Source organism: Macrotis lagotis, chromosome 2 (assembly GCF_037893015.1).
Source record: "Macrotis lagotis isolate mMagLag1 chromosome 2, bilby.v1.9.chrom.fasta, whole genome shotgun sequence".
NCBI classification, from domain to species: domain Eukaryota; kingdom Metazoa; phylum Chordata; class Mammalia; order Peramelemorphia; family Peramelidae; genus Macrotis; species Macrotis lagotis.
The window spans coordinates 266,154,348-266,174,629 of NC_133659.1; the positions used below are offsets into that span (position 1 = coordinate 266,154,348).

Here is a 20,282-nt window from a genome sequence, read left to right on the forward strand (position 1 = left end):
CAAAACTGGAATAGAATTAATGTTTTTACTTTACAGAAGAAAAATTATTAATTTGTCACTAATTTAAGTATAATTTACAGGTATATTTAAGTTGTGATGCCATTCACATAATAAATATTTGTTAAATATGTGACTTTCAGAGTTTTTGCAGAGAGCAAACTTCACATTCACTTTTTTCTTTCACATTCTTGTTTTAGAATTTGAATACATCTGGTAAGACATCTTCAAGTACAGATGGACCTAAATTTCCTGGAGACAAAAGTTCAACAACACAAAACAACAACCAGCAGAAAAAAGGGATCCAGGTGTTACCTGATGGTGGGCCTATATAAGAGACAACTTAACAAGTTTTCATGTATTTTCTTCATTTCTTCTCCTTAACAATAAAGTTAATGTGGTGTTCTTATCTAGGTCGGGTTACTAACATTCCTCAAGGGATGGTGACGGACCAATTTGGAATGATTGGCCTGCTGACATTTATTAGAGCAGCAGAGACAGACCCAGGAATGGTACATCTTGCATTAGGAAGTGATTTAACAACACTAGGCCTCAATCTCAACTCTCCTGAGTAAGTCTATTTTCTTAGTAAACAAAATCATTTTAAAATAGCTGTGTTGTTTTTCATGAGATAAAAGTAAGTTAAACATTGGAATGTATTGTTAATGAAATTAAAATTTTCTTTTTTGATAAAAATAGTACTATACATTTTGAATAAAGTCTTTGGGGGTCCTAGCATTATACCTTTCTATCAAATTAGCAATTTGTAGTGTTCCCTGTGGGTCTTAGTAGCTTTCCAGCTGTCCTTTTAAATAAAATATGCCCATCCATTTTTCTTTAATATGTGAGCATTCTAAATCTTTTTATTAACTTTTAGACAATACTATCTTTTTTTTAAACTGAAATGCCTCTAAATTACTATCATTTGCCTATATGATTGCTCAATCCAGTGATCCTTTAAATATTTTAATTTGTGGTCAGGTCCTACTTTTAGACTCAGTTTTAATACATGGTATCTGTAATTCTGTTTTAAATTGACTTTTTAAAAATGATAACTTTATATAAATTTAGCTTATTGCTTTTGTTAACTAGACTGAGAATTTATGCTATTTTGCCATATTAATCCTTTTATAATAAAATTAAGAAATTAGTTGTCCTATATTTAATTTGGCAGAATGCTTAGAGAAATATGCTAAAAGTAGAAGGGGAGCCATAATGCTTGAGCAAAATCAAATGAACATACTCCCTTTCCCCCAAAAGGTGAACATTTGATTTGATTATAAAAGTAGACAAGTTATACAACAATTAAGCCCCATTTGGAAATTGTATTTACTCATTTTCCCCCCTTCTTTGAGTGAAAAATAAGTAAAAAATTTCAAATCTGACATCCTTTTAGGGGCCATTTTGTGTTTATTACATTTCTAGCATCAATATATAAATGGAATAATATTCCTTTACATTGTTTAGATCTTTATTAATTTTTGCTTTGGCTATTTATTTCATAAGTCAACAATGGGGGGAACTTTGTATCTTGGTTTAATTTATAAATTCAAATCCTCCTAATTCCAGTAAGGGAACTTAGTGCCAAAGATACTAAAAGTCTTTGATAAAGATGTAGTATCTTTTCCCCAAAATTTGATATGGTGTTTCTAAATCGTGTGTGTGTGTGTGTGTGTGTGTGTGTGTGTGTGTGTGTGTGTATGTGTGTTTATTTTAGGGAAAATTTTATGTCTTCATAGTAATTTTTGTTTTCCTGTTCAGAAATCTCTATCCCAAATTTGCATCACCTTGGGCATCTTCACCCTGTCGACCTCAAGATATAGGTAGGGGAATCTATTCACATTAAAACTTGTCCCCTCAATTTTACCCCCAATATCAGTAGATAAGTAGGTAATCAGCACCCCCCCCCTTTTTTATTATATAGACTTCCACGTTCCATCTGAGTACTTAACGAACATTCACATTAGAGATAAGGTGAGTATGCTTTTCTTCTCCTTAACAATGTAAGTTTAATCATCTAATAAAATATGTTTTAAAATTTAATGCTACATTTCAAAACTATATAGCTTCCTTTAATTTGCAAAGTTAAATATATTTTTAATTTCATAAAATTCTATTTTATCTCCTTTTGTCCCCCCCCATATTATTTGTAGATGTTGATATTCTACTTTCCAAAGGAGTCAGTAATAGCACATAGACAGAACTTCTGCCCATGTTGTACATAAATGTGGTGGGCTGTGCCCTTTTGCTTGATAAATTTCTTCCGTTATTATATACTCTTGAGTCTTGAATGTGATTGAATTTTAAGTGACTTTTATCTATTGTGACCTTAAATCAATGTTGTATTAAAACATGAAGGATCTTTGTCTTTCTCAGTGTGGTGAAATCCTGATGTGGGAACTCCCTCTACTACCCCAGAATGAAACTCAATTAGTACTTAGTAAATAAATAAATTGTAGGGAATTATGTGATGCATATAGAGGATAAATGACTCTGTCAAAGTCAAAAAAGCTAGTAATTTGTTTTTTTCTTATGTTTTTTAGCAAGGCAAATGTGGTTAAGTGGCTTGCCCAAGGCCACACGGCTAGGTAATTATTTAGTGTCTGAGGCTGGATTTGAACTCAGGTACTCCTGACTCCAGGGCCAGTGCTCTATCCATTGTGCCACCTAGCTGCCCCAAAAAGCTAGTAATTGTTGAGACAGAATTTGAACCCAGGACTTCTTAACTCTAAGCCCAGAATTCTAATCTCCTCTTATACTATTATACTGCCTATATTAATGGATGTCATATGCCTAAACATTGACTTGTGAACTACATTTTCCCGTCTGACTGTATGATGTTTTCTTCTAAGTTTAATGATAAAACAAGTATTAACAGGTCAAACCCCTTACCTATTTCTTTATAAGAGGAGAAATAGTATTTTAAATTTCAACAGTAGAGAAAATTATAAAATTGAGTTACCCATTTTAACCAGCATAAACAGAAATATGGGGAGGAGATCAATACAAAACACTGTTTGCCAGATTTTATAACAACAGATACACACACACACACACACACACACACACACACACTGGGGAAAATTCTTTCAAAATAAGTAAAATGCATTGAAGTGGAAACAATGTGTTAGCTGTTTAAGACTTGTTTTAGTAGATTTCAAAATTCCATAATTTTGTGAAAGAAAGTTTAAACATATTAATCATGAACTGGCAAAGAAACTGATCATAATTTTCAAACTCATTCTTTGAACAAATAATCGAGTTATTGATGTATAGGTGATATACAGAGATTAAAAAGGCATTGTCTACATATACTATACAAGCAAGGATGGGAATAAGCGAAGTACAAATAATTAGAATGTAGAATTTTTCTTGGAAACATAAGTAGAGAGGCATGAAGCAAAATGCTATGGAGTGCTCAAGGGGAATCATTAGCCACAGAGTCAGGTATGTTTATGGTATTTGAGTTGGGCTTTAAAGGATAAGGAGGAATTAAATAGGCAAAATGAGTGAGGATAAGCCTGAGAAAGAATATCAACAAAGGTGAGAGATTGATGGTGTATTGAGATTATAGACCAATTTGATGCAGAGTACAAGCTTATAGAGTAGAATTGAGATAAGGCTAAAAAGATAAGATAGCACTATATTGTAAGAGATTTCTGTTACTTGGGTAAAGAGTTGCTTCAAGGGGTGGCTAGGTGACTCTGTGAATAGAGCAATGGCCCTGGAGTCAGGAGTACCTGGGTTCAAATCCAACCTCAGGCACTTAATAATTACCTAGCCCTGTGGCCTTGGGCAAGCCACTTAACCCCATTGCCTTAAAAAACCTAAAAAAAAAAAGAGAGAGTTGCTTCAAAATAAATGGTTCATATCATTTCTCCACCCTTCATCACTCTCAGTCATTTGTAATAATGAACCTAGTCTTTTATTTTTAATATCAGCAAATTCAGTAGATTCTACACTGTAGTTTGCTGACATTCTCCATCATCTATATCTAAAGGTGAGGGGAGCTCATAAGTCCTCTGACCTAACCTCTTCATTTTCGGATGAGGAACATAAGAAAACAAAGGGGATGAACTACCTAGCCTAAGGTTATCTTAGGTAGAGACCTATAGTGCTAGAACTGAGAGTTAAACTTGTTCTCTTACCTCAAAACCCAGCATTCCTAACAATGCCTCCTGTTTGTATGCTTTTAGGAGATCACTCTAGTTCCTAGCATTCCTGGAACAGCCATTCCATTGCACTCCCACCCAGCACCCTGTACATCCTCCTATCTTCATCTCAACCATTTATCTCATCCAAGCCCTATCCTGGGCTACTTGTTTTGCCCTATTCCCATTGTGGCTGAATCTAATCCCCTGAGATAACCAACTAATTCCATGGTAATTAATAAATTCATAACTATCATATCCTTCCAATACCAATGATTTCTATTTTTTTTAGTTTTTTAGTTTTTTTGTTTTTTGTTTTTTTGCAAGGCAATAGGGTTAAATGATTTGCCCAAGATAACACAGCTAGGTAATTATTAAGTGTCTGAGGCTAAATTTGAACTCAGGTCCTCCTGACTCCAGTGCCAGTGCTCTATCCACTGCCCCCCCCCCCCCAATATCAGTGATTTCTGAACCCTCCTCCCTGTCATTGTTCAAACTTAGTTCTCAGTCCCACAATGATGACTACTCCTTCATTCTGACCCCCCTCAACTAAATAACCCCCATCCTCATCCCCCACATGCTACCCATCATGTCTGTTATATTTGGTGGAATTTTTCCTTCTTAGGGAAACAAGTCTGTTTTCGTTTAAATATTTTCCTTTTTCTTCTATCTTCCATTCACTGAGATCTGACTCCTTCCTAAGGACACAACTTTTGTGTTCATCTTTTTAGCACTGGTTGCACTTTCACTCATATTCTCTGTTTTGTTAGGCAAGTAGTAGAGTAGAAATACTCCTTATTCCTCATTGCTACTTCCAGGTTCTCCCTCTGTTGTCATAAGTGTGTAACCTCTAAAGTTCACTCAGTCTATAACTATCTACTGACCTTCAGGATGCTCTTATTTCTTCAGTGGGTTCAGGGCCTGACTTAATATCTTATCTTTCCTCTCCTGGCTCCTGCTCTTTAGTAGGGGTCCTCAGTAACCCTAACCTCTCCAAATTGCTATTCCATCCACCTCATCTCTCTCTCTATAGAGAGAGAGAAATGGTAATTCCCTTATCTTGCCATTTTTTACAAGTGTTCCACTTTCATGTTCATGAACTCTGAAATTGCTTTCTCTGATCAACAATTTGTTCTCATTCTACCTTTCCCTCTAAACCTTGTTCTTCATCCTCACTATGACCTTCCCCCCCCAAAAAAAAGCCTTGTCCTTTAGTGTCCCCCCCCCCCCAGGGCCATCACCTCAGTACTGACTATATCCTCTTCCTTTTCTTAACTTGACCTCTTAGTCAACCAGTTCAAGTTCAAATGGTCCACTATTCTCCAGTATCTTTATCCCTTTATCTTATGGCTGATCTTTCCTACCTGACCTCAGGCTCAACCTCAGTCTTGAGTTATTCCAAAAAACCTTTCCTCCTAATTACATGTTATTGAACAAAGTTGGAGAAAAATCACAAAACTTGTTTTCAGCTGGGTCCTGACTATGGCAAAGCAATCCTTTTACACCCCCCTAATTATCTCTGCTGATCCTCCCATATGAAAACCTTGCCTCATATTTCACTAAAAAAAGAGACCATTTTCTGAGAGCTCCCTCTTATCCCCTCTTCCTTGTCCTCATCTCAAATTACTCAACTGCCTTCCAACACCACTTCAGCTTCACCCTTGTCTCAATTGAATTAGTGACCCTTGTTGAAAAGGCAAACGCTTTTCAGGCATTCCATTTCTGTCCCATCTTTTTAATAGATTATTCCCTCTAACTTCCCTTCTACCTTCAAAGAAGCCCTTATCACCATCATCCTTATAATATTTTCAATTTAGCCATGTATTTCCACTAACTGATGTCATATATCACCTCCTTTTTAATGACAGAATTACTTGGGAAGACCTATATTTAATGGGTCACATGTCCTTTCCTCTCACTTCTTAAATCTGAAGTCTAGTTTCCATCTTCTTCATTAAATTGAAACTCTCTCTTCAAAGTTATCAATGATCTCTTAGATGCCAAATCTAATGGCCTTTTTTTTCAGCCCTTATCCTTGACCTCTCTGTGGCCTTGACATTGTTAACTACTCTTCATGATATTCTCTTTTCTCTTAGTTTTCCTAACAATGAAACTCTCTTCTGGTTCACCCCCTAGTGTATGAATATTTCTCCTCAGTCTCCTTTTCTATCTTTAAGCCATGTCATGCTTCATTATTATGGTTGTCCACTGAGACCTGACATTTTTTTCTATATTCTATTTAATTTGGTAACTTCATCAACTCTAATGGATTCAATTATCATCTCTAAGCTACTGATTCTCAGATCTACTCATCCAGCCTTAACCTCACTGCTAGACTTCTAATCTTGGATTTATAATTATCTATTAGGCACCTGGTACTCTAACATGTCATGAAACTCTTTCCCTTTCCCCCAACCATAAGCTCTCCTCTCCTCCTAATGTTCCTATGACTATCTGGGATAGTACCATCCTCTCAGTCGCCCTAATAATCTAGATGTCATTTTTAATTTCTCACTCTCAATTCCCTATATTCAGACTATTGCCAAATCTTATCAGTCTTCACTGTGTAATATATCTTTCTTAGTAAATATTCCTTTTTCTCACTTGGCATTGCTGTCATCTTGTTGTTATCCTTCATCTCACTTCTAGACTTGCTTTGTGGTTGATGTTCTGATTCAGATCTTTTCCCTACTTTGATTCATAAGGTATCAAATTGCTTTTCTAACCATGTTACCTCTGATAATTGAATGCTAGTCATTTCCTATCACCTCCAAGTTCATATATAAAATCTTTCCTTTAATCCTTCATGTCTTGACTATCTCCCTCCAGTTACTAGATTTTCAGACTTCCTTCCATTCTCAATTATATCCTTACTCTACAGGACATATTTCCCACATGCCTTTGATTCCAATGCTTTCCCTCTACTGTTCATTTCTACTTTATCTTTTGCGTAGCTGTTTTCTTGTTGTTTCCCTATTAGACTGTAAGTAAGCTCCATTAGATGGGGATCTGTTTATTTTTTTTGCTTTTCTTAGATTACCAACATCTAGCACAGTTTCCTGTATATGGTAGATCTTAATATGTATTTTTTAATTGGCTAGAGTGTGATTTTCTATGAGAAATTCTAGTAGGAAAAACATAGGATTCTTTGATGCCTATTTCCTAAACCTGAATAGAAAAGTATGACATTGGAACATGAAAATATTTTACCAGACTTTACAGGGACCAAATTAGTAATTTCTTAGATTTTTGGATCCAGAAAAAAATTTTTTTTCCTATATATGTAGGGTCTTTTGATGTGGAAATTTAGAATGATATTAATAGCTCTCTAGTGGTTGAGACATGGCATCATCTTTCATTGCTTTGAAACCTGAAATTTTTTTCTCCCTAGTCCCATTTTATAACTTGAATTTTGTGGAACTCTTGTATTCCATGAAGCACCCTACAGGATTCCATAAAGAAAAAAGTTAGAATGCCAGATTGCAAACTGTATAGTTTTGGGGTCTTCGAAAATATCTGAAAATATGGCAGTTATCCCTCATGAACCCTAAACTAGACTTAGCAAAATTATAACAGAATTTCTCTACACTTATTGAACTTTTAAAAATAAATCTGAAAACTTAAAAATAAAAATAGTTCTTACTAAAAAAAAATGGTCCCCTATACTGGTTTATGTTAAAAAGGGAGACATTGACATGTCTTATGAAGTTAGATATCACATCAGTATTCCTACACAAGTATAACAAACATCCATATCTTTGTTGTGTACATTGTTTATATTACTAGTTTTTAAATAAAGTTGAGTTGAAAGTATATTATTTTGTGTGTTTTTAAAAGAGAAGGCCATGTGTTTAAGTGAATACAAGTTCAACTTCTGTGTCAGGAAGGGTTCCAGTCCTGATTCTGACACATAGTGACTGTATAATGATAGGAACACCACAGCCCAAGTAGCCCATTCAACTCACCAAGATGATAAGAGGAGGACAGAATTATTGCTGAGCTCTATTGATGAAAGAATTTTCACACTGGGTATTTGTTACTTGTCCCAAAATTGAATCCTAGACCTCCTTTTCCTTCCTCTTCCCCATAACCCACCACCAATTAATAAATAAGATCTGCTTTGTTATTTGGTTCCAGTAGTAATAAGGAATTTCTCAATGTCTTAAAATTTTTATTTTATCACTTCAAAACTTTAATATATTCTTTCATTGCCAAGAGAAAAAAAAAGCTTAAGCCCATCATCTCAGTTGGTCAGGCAAAGTATTAGTATATGTTCTGGTTATTTGGGGCGGGGGAGGTTTTTTTTTTTTAATCCCAGTAAGCAAAAAAAATTGTTTTAGAATTGTAGTTCTCTGTGATCAGTTTATAATGTGAAAAGTTAAAAATAATCTGCTCTTATTTCAAAATGGCTTTTTTCATGTTAGCATTCTTATACTTGTTTTATCTTCTTGATTTTTATTTGAATATTCTTCTTTTATAGCTGGCTGCAATAAAACTGGGCCGATATGGAGAAGATCTACTATTCTATCTCTATTACATGAATGGAGGAGACGTATTACAGCTATTAGCAGCAGTAGAGCTGTATGTTCAAAATATTTGATCACTTTTGCATCATAGAGGAGTGGGAATCTTGAAACACAGCACTTTAAATACTGATGGCTAGTTTATTTTTAAAAGAAATAATAAATTCCCACAAAAATGAACTCTTCACTGATTGTACTTTACAATTAAAATACCAAATAAGTTACATTTAAAATATGAGGAAAATGGTATACTACACTGTTGTGAATTATAAAGCTTTATTTTTTTATTTATTTATTTATTTATTTATTTTGGTTTTTGCAAGGCAATGGGGTTAAGTGGCTTGCCCAAGGTCACACAGCTAGGTAATTATTAAATGTCTGAGGCCAGATTTGAACTCGGGTACTCCTGATTCCAGGGCCAGTGCTCTATCCACTGTACCACCTAGATGCCCCTAAAGCTTTATTTTAAAAGTGACCTGCACCTGAATTTCATGTAAGCCCAGCTATTGGATGGAGAATCAGTTTGGCCAAAAGATTTTTAAGTGGATCAAATTAATGTAATTTCTGAAGAGTTGTGTGAAGTCAGTAAGAATCCATTGCCTTTACTTTCTGCTGGGCCTATCTAGCTAAAATAAAATTCCTTCTGTTGTTTCTGAAGCTATGCAAATTACTGGCAATCAGATTCAGTTGGTTCTGCTATTATTCATGTTAGTTTACTCACATTTTCAAGTTGATTTCCTCTTAAGCTTCTATATCGTTTTACTTTGCTTAATCTTTAAGACTTTTGTTTTCATTGTATTTTGTCAAGTGAGTAAACCGTTAATTGTTTAAAGTACAATGAAAAACTAAAATCTTAAACATATAACAACAGTAAGGTATAAATGAGTGAGGCTTAACATATTTGAAGGAATCAGATTTTTTAATAAACTATGAGTAGTTCCCGTCAACATTCTCTTGGCCATATTGAATAGTAACTAGTATTGGTTCGTTTATTTCCTGGAATAATTTATATTTGTCCAATATTTCTATATCCTCCTAAGAACAGCTTTTAATCAATGTCCCGTGCCTCTAGATGACTGTACCTTATGTCACTACTGAACTTCCCTGTTAACATGTTTTATATATATCTATACATTATAATAAATATATAAAATAATATTAAAATATTGCATTTTGCCCTCATCAAAAATGATGATTAGTTTTGGGATTCTAAATTTCTTCTAAAGATGTTTATTTAGAATAGGCACCAAAGGAATAGCATTAATTTTAGTAAAAGTAAAAAGTAAAAGCTTATTTCTAGGGAAAATGAAATTGTTTTTGGTGATAAATACATTTACTGTCTGAACTGAAGAAAGTTTTTATTTTCATCACTGATTTCCTAAAAAACACAAGTTCTTCTCCCTGTCCTCAGACCTTTAGAATAATATAAAACCTTTTTATTACTCCTTTGTTATTTTACTTAAATAGTAGATCTCATATTACAACTTTCTTCATTATCATTTCTTTGCTTTCTCTTTTCTAAAATAGGACAAACAAATCCTCCTTACCCTATTGTATTTCTTTTCTAAAAGAAAATTCTGTAGTAAAAGGAAAATAACAAGACTACATTAAGGTTCCAAAAAAATTCCCATTGTAACCATCTGGGAAATGTTTTTATTATTTTGTTGTGAGTTATTGGAATTTAACTTCTCAAATGAATCCTGGATCAAATTAATTTATCCTTTAACTTACGTCAATTTAGGTTCATTCACACCACAAATGAAAATTAATTCAATTATCTAAGAACTATCTTTGGTGAACATTTTTATTGTATTTTTATAATTTTATATAGCCATTTGCATGGTCATGAAAATACATATATTTAGATATCATTGACATAATCAATTACTGAAGAAATCCATTCAACTGTCTCTTGGCTTCTTTATTAACTTAGTCACTATGCTGATTAAGTTTAGGTCCTTAACACTTGACTGCAGGACTATTTCAGCAGATTTTTCATGGATTTTCTTGTTTCCAATCTCTCTTCTCCCTAGATTGCCTGCATACAAATACCAGAATGATTTAGCAATACCTAGAAAATCATAAATATATCAGAAATGTTTGTTGATTGGTTCCTTTAAAATTCGTTATGTCATTTTGGTCCTCAAATTGGTTTCTCTTTTATTACTAAATTTCTTTGTTTGATTTTTAAATCCCTTCACAACATGACTTCAAACTACTTTTCCAGCCTTCCCAAACTCCATGGGTTTGGCTAAAATAATCATTGTGCTCTTCTCACAGAGTGCTCCCTCTTCTCTTTCTGTGCCTTTCTGTAAGATGTGATGAGTATACTCTCCACCTTTTGCTGGCAACCTTTGCTTTGCATATAGTTGTCAATAAAAGACAAACACCATTAATTAGTTATTAGCATTATACTATTGATATTACATTTAAAATGATAATTAAAAATAAAGTTGGTAAGAGGAAAAATTTATATCCTAAAACATGTGGCAAATAGTTTAACTTCAGGTTTTTTCCTTATATTTTTGCATTTTTCTTCTTATTTTCATTAGCAATAAAAGATGCTTTTGTTTAATGAAAGGGATCTACAATTCTGTAACAATTTTAGTTTTATTTACAAAAATATGAAGAAATTGCTTTTTATACACAATATAACAAAGATATAATAAAGCAAAATGTTTAGATAAAGCAAATTTGATTATGCATTTTCATTCACATTTGTAAGCTAATATTTTTCTTAGAAAAGTTCTAAAAGAATTTATGTTTAAGTAACATATTTATATATCCTAAATTAATAACAGGAAAAAGTTTACTTTCTTTTTCTTTTTAAAGTTTTAACCGAGATTGGAGATATCACAAAGAAGAACGAGTATGGATTACCAGGGCACCAGGCATGGAGCCAGCAATGAAAACCAATACATATGAGAGGGGAACATATTACTTCTTTGACTGTCTTAACTGGAGGAAAGTAGCTAAGGTATATATTTTTTTTTCCTTGTGCAAATGTGCAGATGTACAAATCTAAACTTTTTTTTTTATTAAACTTCCTTGTTTATCTGTTTATGTATATGTTCCACTACATCCATTCCAATAATGTGAGAGATATTTAGCAAATCTTTGTCTTCTTTTCCTGGTGTGACTTGATTTTTAGGCTCCAGGAGGGAGTCTTGAAATAATTTATTTCTTCAATAGTTAGGAAAATGGTTGAGCCTAGTAAAGAGATTTTTGTAATTTTGCACAAGTCCTGGTAACATTTGAAACATATATTTATGTGTGTGTGTTTGTGTGTGTGTGTGTGTGTGTGTGTGTATATATATATATATACATTTTTTTACAACATTTTATTCATTCCACTGATTTTTAAGTCTTTGACAGCTGTTTTTAAAAAATGAAATTAGATTAATCCAGAAGCATGAGCCATAGTAGGTATAATCCAGCATGTTGGAGAAATGGGCATAGGGTTTATCAAAACAAAATAAAAAATGAACATCATTATTAGTTTTCCTAATGAAATCTATAGGAAGGTACATTACTGTCCCAGAGATACTACATCATCTTTGTGTTCCAATTTCAAAACTGACTTGCTTTTCAATATCCAGAATCTTATGAAAGGCTAGAGAATAAATCCTACTACCCAATATCAAGATTTGCCTGAATGAATATCTCAATGATGATTCTAATGGTTAGAAATTTTGGTTTTTTGATTTGTCTTAATTTCAGAGCTGAAGTGCCATCTCATTGCTTATAATACCTATTGCACATTTTTGCTAGGATGAGAATAGAACAACTGTCATAAAGCAATAATTTGAGATATTTCTTCAAATTATATTTTATGAAAATTTGCCTTGAGATTAGAAAGATAAATTCAAAGGAACAACCTATGAGTAAGTGGTCCTTCGTTTATGGATGAACCTTTAGGAGTATTTGCAGTCAAGTTTCTTACTTATCTCTTTGTCCCAGATAGGACCAGTTGTCCAAATTTTCTATGGGTATTTAATGCATTTCCTGCCCTTCCTTACCAACCCCTCAAATTATGATTTTTTTAAAAATTCTATTAGAATGTATTGCACCAAACCAACTTGTTCTATTTTTTACAATTTGCAAGTATACTCTTTATTATTCCACCACTATGACCATGTTATTGTAATCTTTTCTTGTGACTTGTATTATCAAATTCACACAGAATGAATGAGAGGTTATCTAATAAAAGTGTTTATAAGTGCATTTAATTGACCCCACAGGGAATATAGGTACCTTTCTTAGGTGTTATATAAAGCTTCAGAAAATATTTATGAAAGAATATATAGGAAAAGATAAAGTAAATTCACATTTTAGGTAGTATTTACTATTTGAATCAAAGAAAATTAAATAGCAAGTATTTTCATTCATTTAAAAAATAATTTTCTTCCCACTCATTTTTAAATAAAAATAAATTGATTATACATTGGGATTGTTCCTAGACGTATTGGGGGAAAAATTATATGCTACATATTGACATGATTAAAGAAATTTAATGAGTACAGTCGGTTTTGATGGAAATATAAAAACAGATGGAAACTTGACATTTTGGACTGATTTGGGGAGAACATACCAGGTTTTCTGAACACAGTGGCATCAAGAGCATTCTTATTTTCTATGATCAACATTTCTAAATTCACAGAAGCACAAGAACATTTAAAAATAAGGTATAAAGTTTCATCGTCTGCATCTTCATGCAGAAGTTTGTTTTAAGAAAAACTTGTAAAAATATTGCTCACTTTTCAGCTTTCCTTAAAGCTGTATAGATGAAAAATAGGAAAAAAAATTAACAAAATATCTCCACTACAGCCATTCATTTTGAAAAAGCAGGATGAGAGGGGTTAGTTCTACAAATAAAATAACAAATATGAAACGAAAGTTGTTTTTATTTTTAATTTTCTAAATAACCTCATATGTTATTTTAAAAACTCAAGTGCTTACAAATAAAAAAGTGGTATACAGCTATCTAATTCTTATTTTGAGATTTTACAGTCTCTCTTGCTAATTATGTGAATTATCATTTTTAGCATGAGTTATTTTCATTTTTTTGTCCAAACACAGTTGAATATATTTTCATATCAGAAGAATAGTTATTGACAGTTTTAAATAAACAATGCTATTTTTTAAAATGTTAAATATAGGGGTGTGGCTAGGTGGCACAGTGGATAAAGTACTGGCCCTGGAGTCAGGAGTACCTGGGTTCAAATGTGGTCGGTCTCAGACACTTAATAATTACCTAGCTGTGTGGCCTTGGGCAAGCCACTTAAACCCCATTTGCCTAGCAAAAAAAAACCTAAAAAAAAAACAGTTAAACATAGATTATATTATTTACTTGCATAATACAGAGCTTCTCTATTGTCTTTTCTTGCCATTGTTGAAACATTTTTCTGACTATATTATGCATTACCTTTCTTGAAAATAATGGTTTTTGAAGTGAAGTTGAGGTATTAATAAGTGAAATAGAAAATGTAGATAATTGTGCATTTTAGGCTAAAGAACATATTTCTTCTTAGATAAGCATATAATTATTTGAGGGTGAGCTGGAAAAATTTTCTTCAGTTATCTGTATTTCAGTTGTCCATATCAACTTATTTAGCCTAAAATTGGGACTTCATTCTCCTGTGGAAGAAATTCTCAGGTAAAAACTTTAAGAAGATTTCCATTGTTTACCTTATCTCCATTTTTTTTTCATGTTTTAACCACTTTGAATATATGGAAAAGATATTAAACTTGCTTGGTATTGGAGGAAAGCTGGGTATAGATCAGAGGGGGAAATCTTTCTAATAGTTATTATAGAAACAATACATTGGGGGGGGGGTGGTAAGGAAAGGATATTGAGCTTCCAAATATTGAAAGCCATCTTGAACCTGGGGAGTCATGATTTTGACAAGGGTTGGATTTGATGATTTCCAAGGGCCCCTTTTCGCTATGTGATCCTATGATTCTGCATAGTAGAGTAAAAGAAAGAAAATTATGAATAAAAATTCTTTGAAAATCTGTTGAAAGTTTTCAGTAGTAACGTGCCACTTAATCCTTTTTACTTCCTTTGTATTAGATTATCAGTTGACTTCATTTGTTCACATTAAAATATGCATCCTAGATCTACATAAATTTCAACATTGAGACATATTTAAACAGTTCTTGATGGCTTCTCTTTAATATTTAAAAGAAATGAGGCATTCTCAGGGAAACTGCCCTATGAACCAGAAGAATTTTGTGCCCAGTAACAGGTCATTGATGGAGCACATTAGAAATTAAAAATGCTTTCACCCCAAGCAAGTCCACTTCAGTCTGTATGGCTGATGGGCATTACCAACCTAAAAGCTCTGACCTCCTTGGAAGCAGTTACTAAAAGTCCAGTGTGATATATGTGCATAATAGGTGCTTAATAAATGTTTTTTCACCTCTTGTTACTATCAGGTGTAATGAGAAAGTGTTACTATTCCTGTTTGGTTTTTTTGTTTGATTTTTTGTTTTTTTTTTTAGAATGAGTTCTATTAGATGGGACATTCTCCCTAAACCTGTGTAAAGTGGTAGAGTTGGTGGGGACTAAATCTCCAGATCTTAAAAAAAGGAGCTTTGTTTCTTCTAGGACTTCATCTGATTTCTGCACGAATGCATTTTAGAGTAAAGTGTAACAAGTTGGGGTGGGTAGGTAGTGTAGTGGATAGAGCACAGCCCAGGAGTCGGGAGGACCTGAGTTCAAATTTAGCCCTGTCAGACACTTAATTTTCTAGCTGTGACCTTGGACAAGTCACTTAACCCCCATTGCCTTGCAAAAACCAACAACAACAAAGTGGGACAAGTTTATCCATCTGGAGAAACTTAGTGAGTCCTTATTCTACATTCTAAGGAAATTGAATTGTTTATGCAGATTGGTAATTGATTCCAATGTTTCGAAATTTTGTGACAGTTCAAATAGAATATATGATCTATAGCCATAATTTCTGATACAAGGGAAACTTATTTGAGAATCAGTTTATTCAAAAACCTTCAAGCAGTATCAGGCTCCTATGTTCAGGCATCCTTTTAATATAGACATACTGTAATGTTTCCATTTGATGTGATTTACTGTATTTTATTCAGTAGTACCAATTTATCCCCTATAACTTTGTCAAAATATGTATTATTTTATTGCAATTTATCATCAAGCTGAAAGGATTTTTACAATGAGAATGACTTGAGACAACATTCCAAAAGTTATTCCTGTGCATAATCACATCAATAAAAAAACCTTTTTTTTGTATTGTAGTGATGCTAATGACTTTGTAATTACTTATTAAAGAGAAAATTAAGGGAACATAGCCTTAAATTCTGAGAAGAAAAATTCAAAATCCTCTCCTTATTTCTTTACTTTTAAATCCTTAAACCTGTGGCCTGTTTTTAAGAATACTCATGAAAAATAAACCGTTTAGATCTTTGATCTAGAACTAAAAGTGTGAAAACTAAAGATAACTTAGGGAAATTGGACTTAAAAGAAGCCCTTTATAAATAACAAAGATAATTTCAGAATCTCGTATAGGTTCATGCACAGAGTTTAAACTGATTTTCGTTGAGTTTAGAAAAACGATCTCTTTATCAATTTTAAATTCCAACACAAATTTAGTTAACCAAACTAAAATAAAAAAAAAACACAAACTAATTTTAGAGGGGTTTTTTTTTCCAGTTCTTGGGGAGATGTACATAAAAATGATTTTAATGTTTCTGGTGTTCTTCAGTTATCCTTATTTCAAATGAAATTTACCACAGTAAAATTTGTTTTTCAAACATTTGTAAGATTTTTATTTTGGTTAATGGTTCCCTGCCCAGAGGAACATTTGAACTATAATTGTGAACTTTTACAGTTATGTCTTGAAATTTCATTTTAATTTCACAAGTAATAAAACTTTTAAGGTATTGGGAGAGTCCAATCAAAAGTAGACCTATACCCTGAGTCAGGTTTTCATGGTAGTTAGGCATTTATTATGGAGATGGCTTAATCTTTTGACACCATTAAGGAAATGTAGTCCCTAATTGTTAAAACTTTCATGTAGTGTAATAATAAGCAATATAAATCAACAAAATCCAAACAATAGAATTTCTTAATTTTCTTTTCTACATAATAAAAATAGGCTTTAATACTTGCCCATAATCTTTAGTCTTGATACTATGAAAAGTGGTAGCGTAGTTTTTGATATTTTGCAATTTATTTTTCCTTAACATATTTGATACTGTCTCCTAAATCCTGTATAAACCACTGTGACTTTTCTTTTCAGGGCCTGTGGTTTATGAATTGGGAAATCTGGCATTAGTGGGGAGATTACATGGTTGTTCCACAGGTTGGAATGATTTGGGATACTTTTTCAAGTTTGATTTAAAATTTAAAAATTCCCATAGTTTGAAAGGCATCTTTTAATATCCTATTTAAAGCTCATAATTTAAATACCAGAGTGAGCCAGTATTTTGACAGTTAAAATACAGCAAGCAAATAAAGTTTTCTATATTGTTGCTACAATGCTCTGAATCTTAAACTACTTTTTCTTGTGTGGGGCTAATATTTTAGTAATGATTATGTTTTGGATGCTTGCTTCTCTATTGAAACAAAGAAATGAGTATTATATGTATATTACAAAGCAACGTATTCCCCCCCTCGGGGGGAAAAAAGGTATATCTTCATTGTTTTTCCCCATATTCATCATATATTTGCTCTCTCTGCAATACATTTTACTTAGAAAATGCTATGTGATTATAGCTATTTGTTTTATTTCTGTGTTGTAGCTACAAGTGCCATTTTGACAAAACCATGCAATCAAGAAGGCTTTGTAATAAAATCCTCTAAATATTTACATTTTTTTCTGTTATAGGAGTTCCTTCTGGAATATGACAAATTAGAAGAAAGGCCTCATCTGCCATCATCCTTCAACTACAACCCTGCTCAGCAAGCCTTCTAAAGACTTCCCTTTTCTTGGGGTATGGCTGTCTCAGCACAATACTCAACATAACTGCAGAACTGATGTGGCTCAGGCACCCTGGTTTTAATTCCTTGAGGATCTGGCAATTGGCTCATGCAAAGGGTCACCATTTGAGGTCCTGCCTTACTAATTATGTGCTGCCCAACAACTAAATTTGTAATTGTTTTTCTCTAGTTTGAGCAGGGTCTGAATTTTTCCATTTTTTTTGGACAGCAGACATTGATCTGTAATGACAAAAAAGTACACTGACAAAAGTTTACCACATAGTTTCCAAAATGTAAAAAAGAAAAAAAAACCCAGAAAAAAAAACAAAAAACCCCAAAAAATTAGACAACAAAATTTGCATTGTTCATTGTAGCACTATTGGTAATAAAAAAAAAAAATGTTTGTGCATTTTTATGTGAAGATCCTTCTCGTATTTCATTTGGAAAGATGAGCAAGGTCTGCTTCCTTCATTTTACTTCTCCCTTCTGTTTTTGAAAGGCAGTTTTTCGCCAAGCTTAAATGCAAGAATATCTGACTGTTTAGAAGAAAGATATGGCCACAACCTCTGGATGGTTTCTAGAGTTGTGTTATTACTGAGCTTCATCTTTCCAGAATGAGCAAAACACTGTCCAGTCTTTGTTACGATTTTGTAATAAATGTGTACATTTTTTTTAAATTTTTGGACATCACATGAATAAAGGTATGTATGTACGAATGTGTATATATTATATATATGACATCTATTTTGGAAAATGTTTGCCCTGCTGTACCTCATTTTTAGGAGGTGTGCATGGATGCAATATATGAAAACGGGACATTCTGGAACTGCTGGTCAGGGGACTTCTTTGTCGCCCTGTGCACTAAAGGGCCAGATTTTCAGCAGCCAAGGACATCCATACCCAAGTGAATGTGATGGGACTTAAAGAAGTGAACTGAGACAATTCACTCTGGCTGTTTGAACAGCAGCGTTTCATAGGAAGAGAAAAAAAAAGATCAATCTTGTATTTTCTGACCACATAAAGGCTTCTTCTCTTTGTAATAAAGTAGAAAAGCTCTCCTCACTGCAGTGTGGACTTTGATTTGAGATTGTGAAGTCATTTCTTCAGCAATGAAAAATGGAGAAAAAGAATACCTGTTGAAGTTTTTAAAAGTATCATGCTTTCTAGCAATTAAGAGACTTAAAAGAAAGTCTTTTAACTGCTGACAATTTAATGAACTCATACACCATTTCACATGTAGGCCAAAAAATAAAGTCTTTTAGAATAACCAGAAGAATAAAATGTAAAACATGGAAAAATATGGATTATTGTAGCATTTGGCATAAATATCCTGAATACTCTTAGGGATTTATTAAAATAGTTTCCTTTAAATATCTTAAGTAGTCACAATTTGCTTTCAGGCTGACATTTTACCACTTTAAAATACATGGTGATTTATGGTTAAGAGGTTTTTATTTACAAGTTCCGAAAAGCCCAAACAAAATCATGAGAAAATTAACTCTTCCATTTCACTGTGTGATTTCACAATTTATCGTTTTGTGAGTTCTTTTCCATATAAAGGCGTATTTTTAAATGCTTGAAGACTAAAGTTAACCAAAGCAAGAAAAAGACAGCAAAACAATGTGAGTTTATTTTTTTTTTTAATTCTAGGTTTTAACCTATTTTTCTATGTGGAAAAACAGTTTGTTATATCAAATGTTTTGAAATTAAACAATAATAACATTGCTGTGTTTATGTACCAGAATTATAGCAACTTAATGACTACATTTCTATTTGTATCTTTGGATAAGAGAAAATGAACATAATATATATCAAATTACTTTTTTTTAAATCAAGACACTTTCATTGCAGAAAGATTAATTCATACTTTAAAATTTTACCTATGATGTAAATGATCTTCATGGGCCCCAATACTTTATAACAAATTTAGTACAATTCTAGATTACCACTTTTAAAAAATCAAGACTACATTTATGTAGAATATATTTAATTCATTTAAAAATATAATTTTTCCAAGGTATCCAAAACCAGATGGAATATACAATATAAGAAGTTTTTCTCATTACAAAATAGAACATTCAGAAGCCATGAATTTCCAACCCCAAATGGAAAAATTTGATCTTAACTCCTAAATTTGAGTATACAAAAATAAAATTTAATAGCTTTCATATGGACCAAAATATACAGAGTTTCCCAAGATAGTGTTTTGCATTTAAATTTAAAACTACACTAAGATTTTGGGACACTCAGTCTAATGCATGTGTGTCAGAAAAAACATATATTCTCACATCTTACTACCTATACATATTTTCTATGCCATTTTTTAATTTAATAGAATCTTTGAGGGGCAGAGAGAGGTTTCCTTCTTTTAGAAATTGAACACTAAGCAAATAAAAATTTCAACATATAAAAAATTTCAAAAGGACACTACACAACATAAAATTAAGCTTTTTGTTTAGGGAGAACATTTGAACAAGCACGTATCTGTGACAGCAAATGCATCAAAATTGACTTTATTACAAGATACCACATAATCATTATTAGGTTTAATCCTGTTAAAATGTCTAATTTTAAAAGACATGAATATGTATTAAAAAACTAATTTTGATTCTAAATCCAGTTGGGTTTTTTTTTCCTAAAAAATTCTAACCACAAAAG

General features: G+C 32.6%; 1 protein-coding gene across 16 annotated transcripts in view; it reads left to right on the top strand.

The window, feature by feature from the left end:
• The window catches only part of CNOT2 (CCR4-NOT transcription complex subunit 2), a 171,866-nt gene extending 153,162 nt beyond the window's left edge, over nucleotides 1–18,704 (top strand). For all 16 annotated transcript variants that reach the window (XM_074226131.1, XM_074226136.1, XM_074226142.1 and 13 more), the window contains 7 exons: nucleotides 198–318; nucleotides 412–568; nucleotides 1,759–1,820; nucleotides 1,922–1,971; nucleotides 8,629–8,729; nucleotides 11,504–11,648; nucleotides 17,533–18,704. In XM_074226131.1, the coding sequence (XP_074082232.1) occupies nucleotides 198–318; nucleotides 412–568; nucleotides 1,759–1,820; nucleotides 1,922–1,971; nucleotides 8,629–8,729; nucleotides 11,504–11,648; nucleotides 17,533–17,619 (723 nt within the window). In that variant the 3' untranslated portion in view covers nucleotides 17,620–18,704. The remainder of the gene's footprint in view (nucleotides 1–197; nucleotides 319–411; nucleotides 569–1,758; nucleotides 1,821–1,921; nucleotides 1,972–8,628; nucleotides 8,730–11,503; nucleotides 11,649–17,532) is intronic.
• Nucleotides 18,705–20,282: the final 1,578 nt, after the last annotated feature.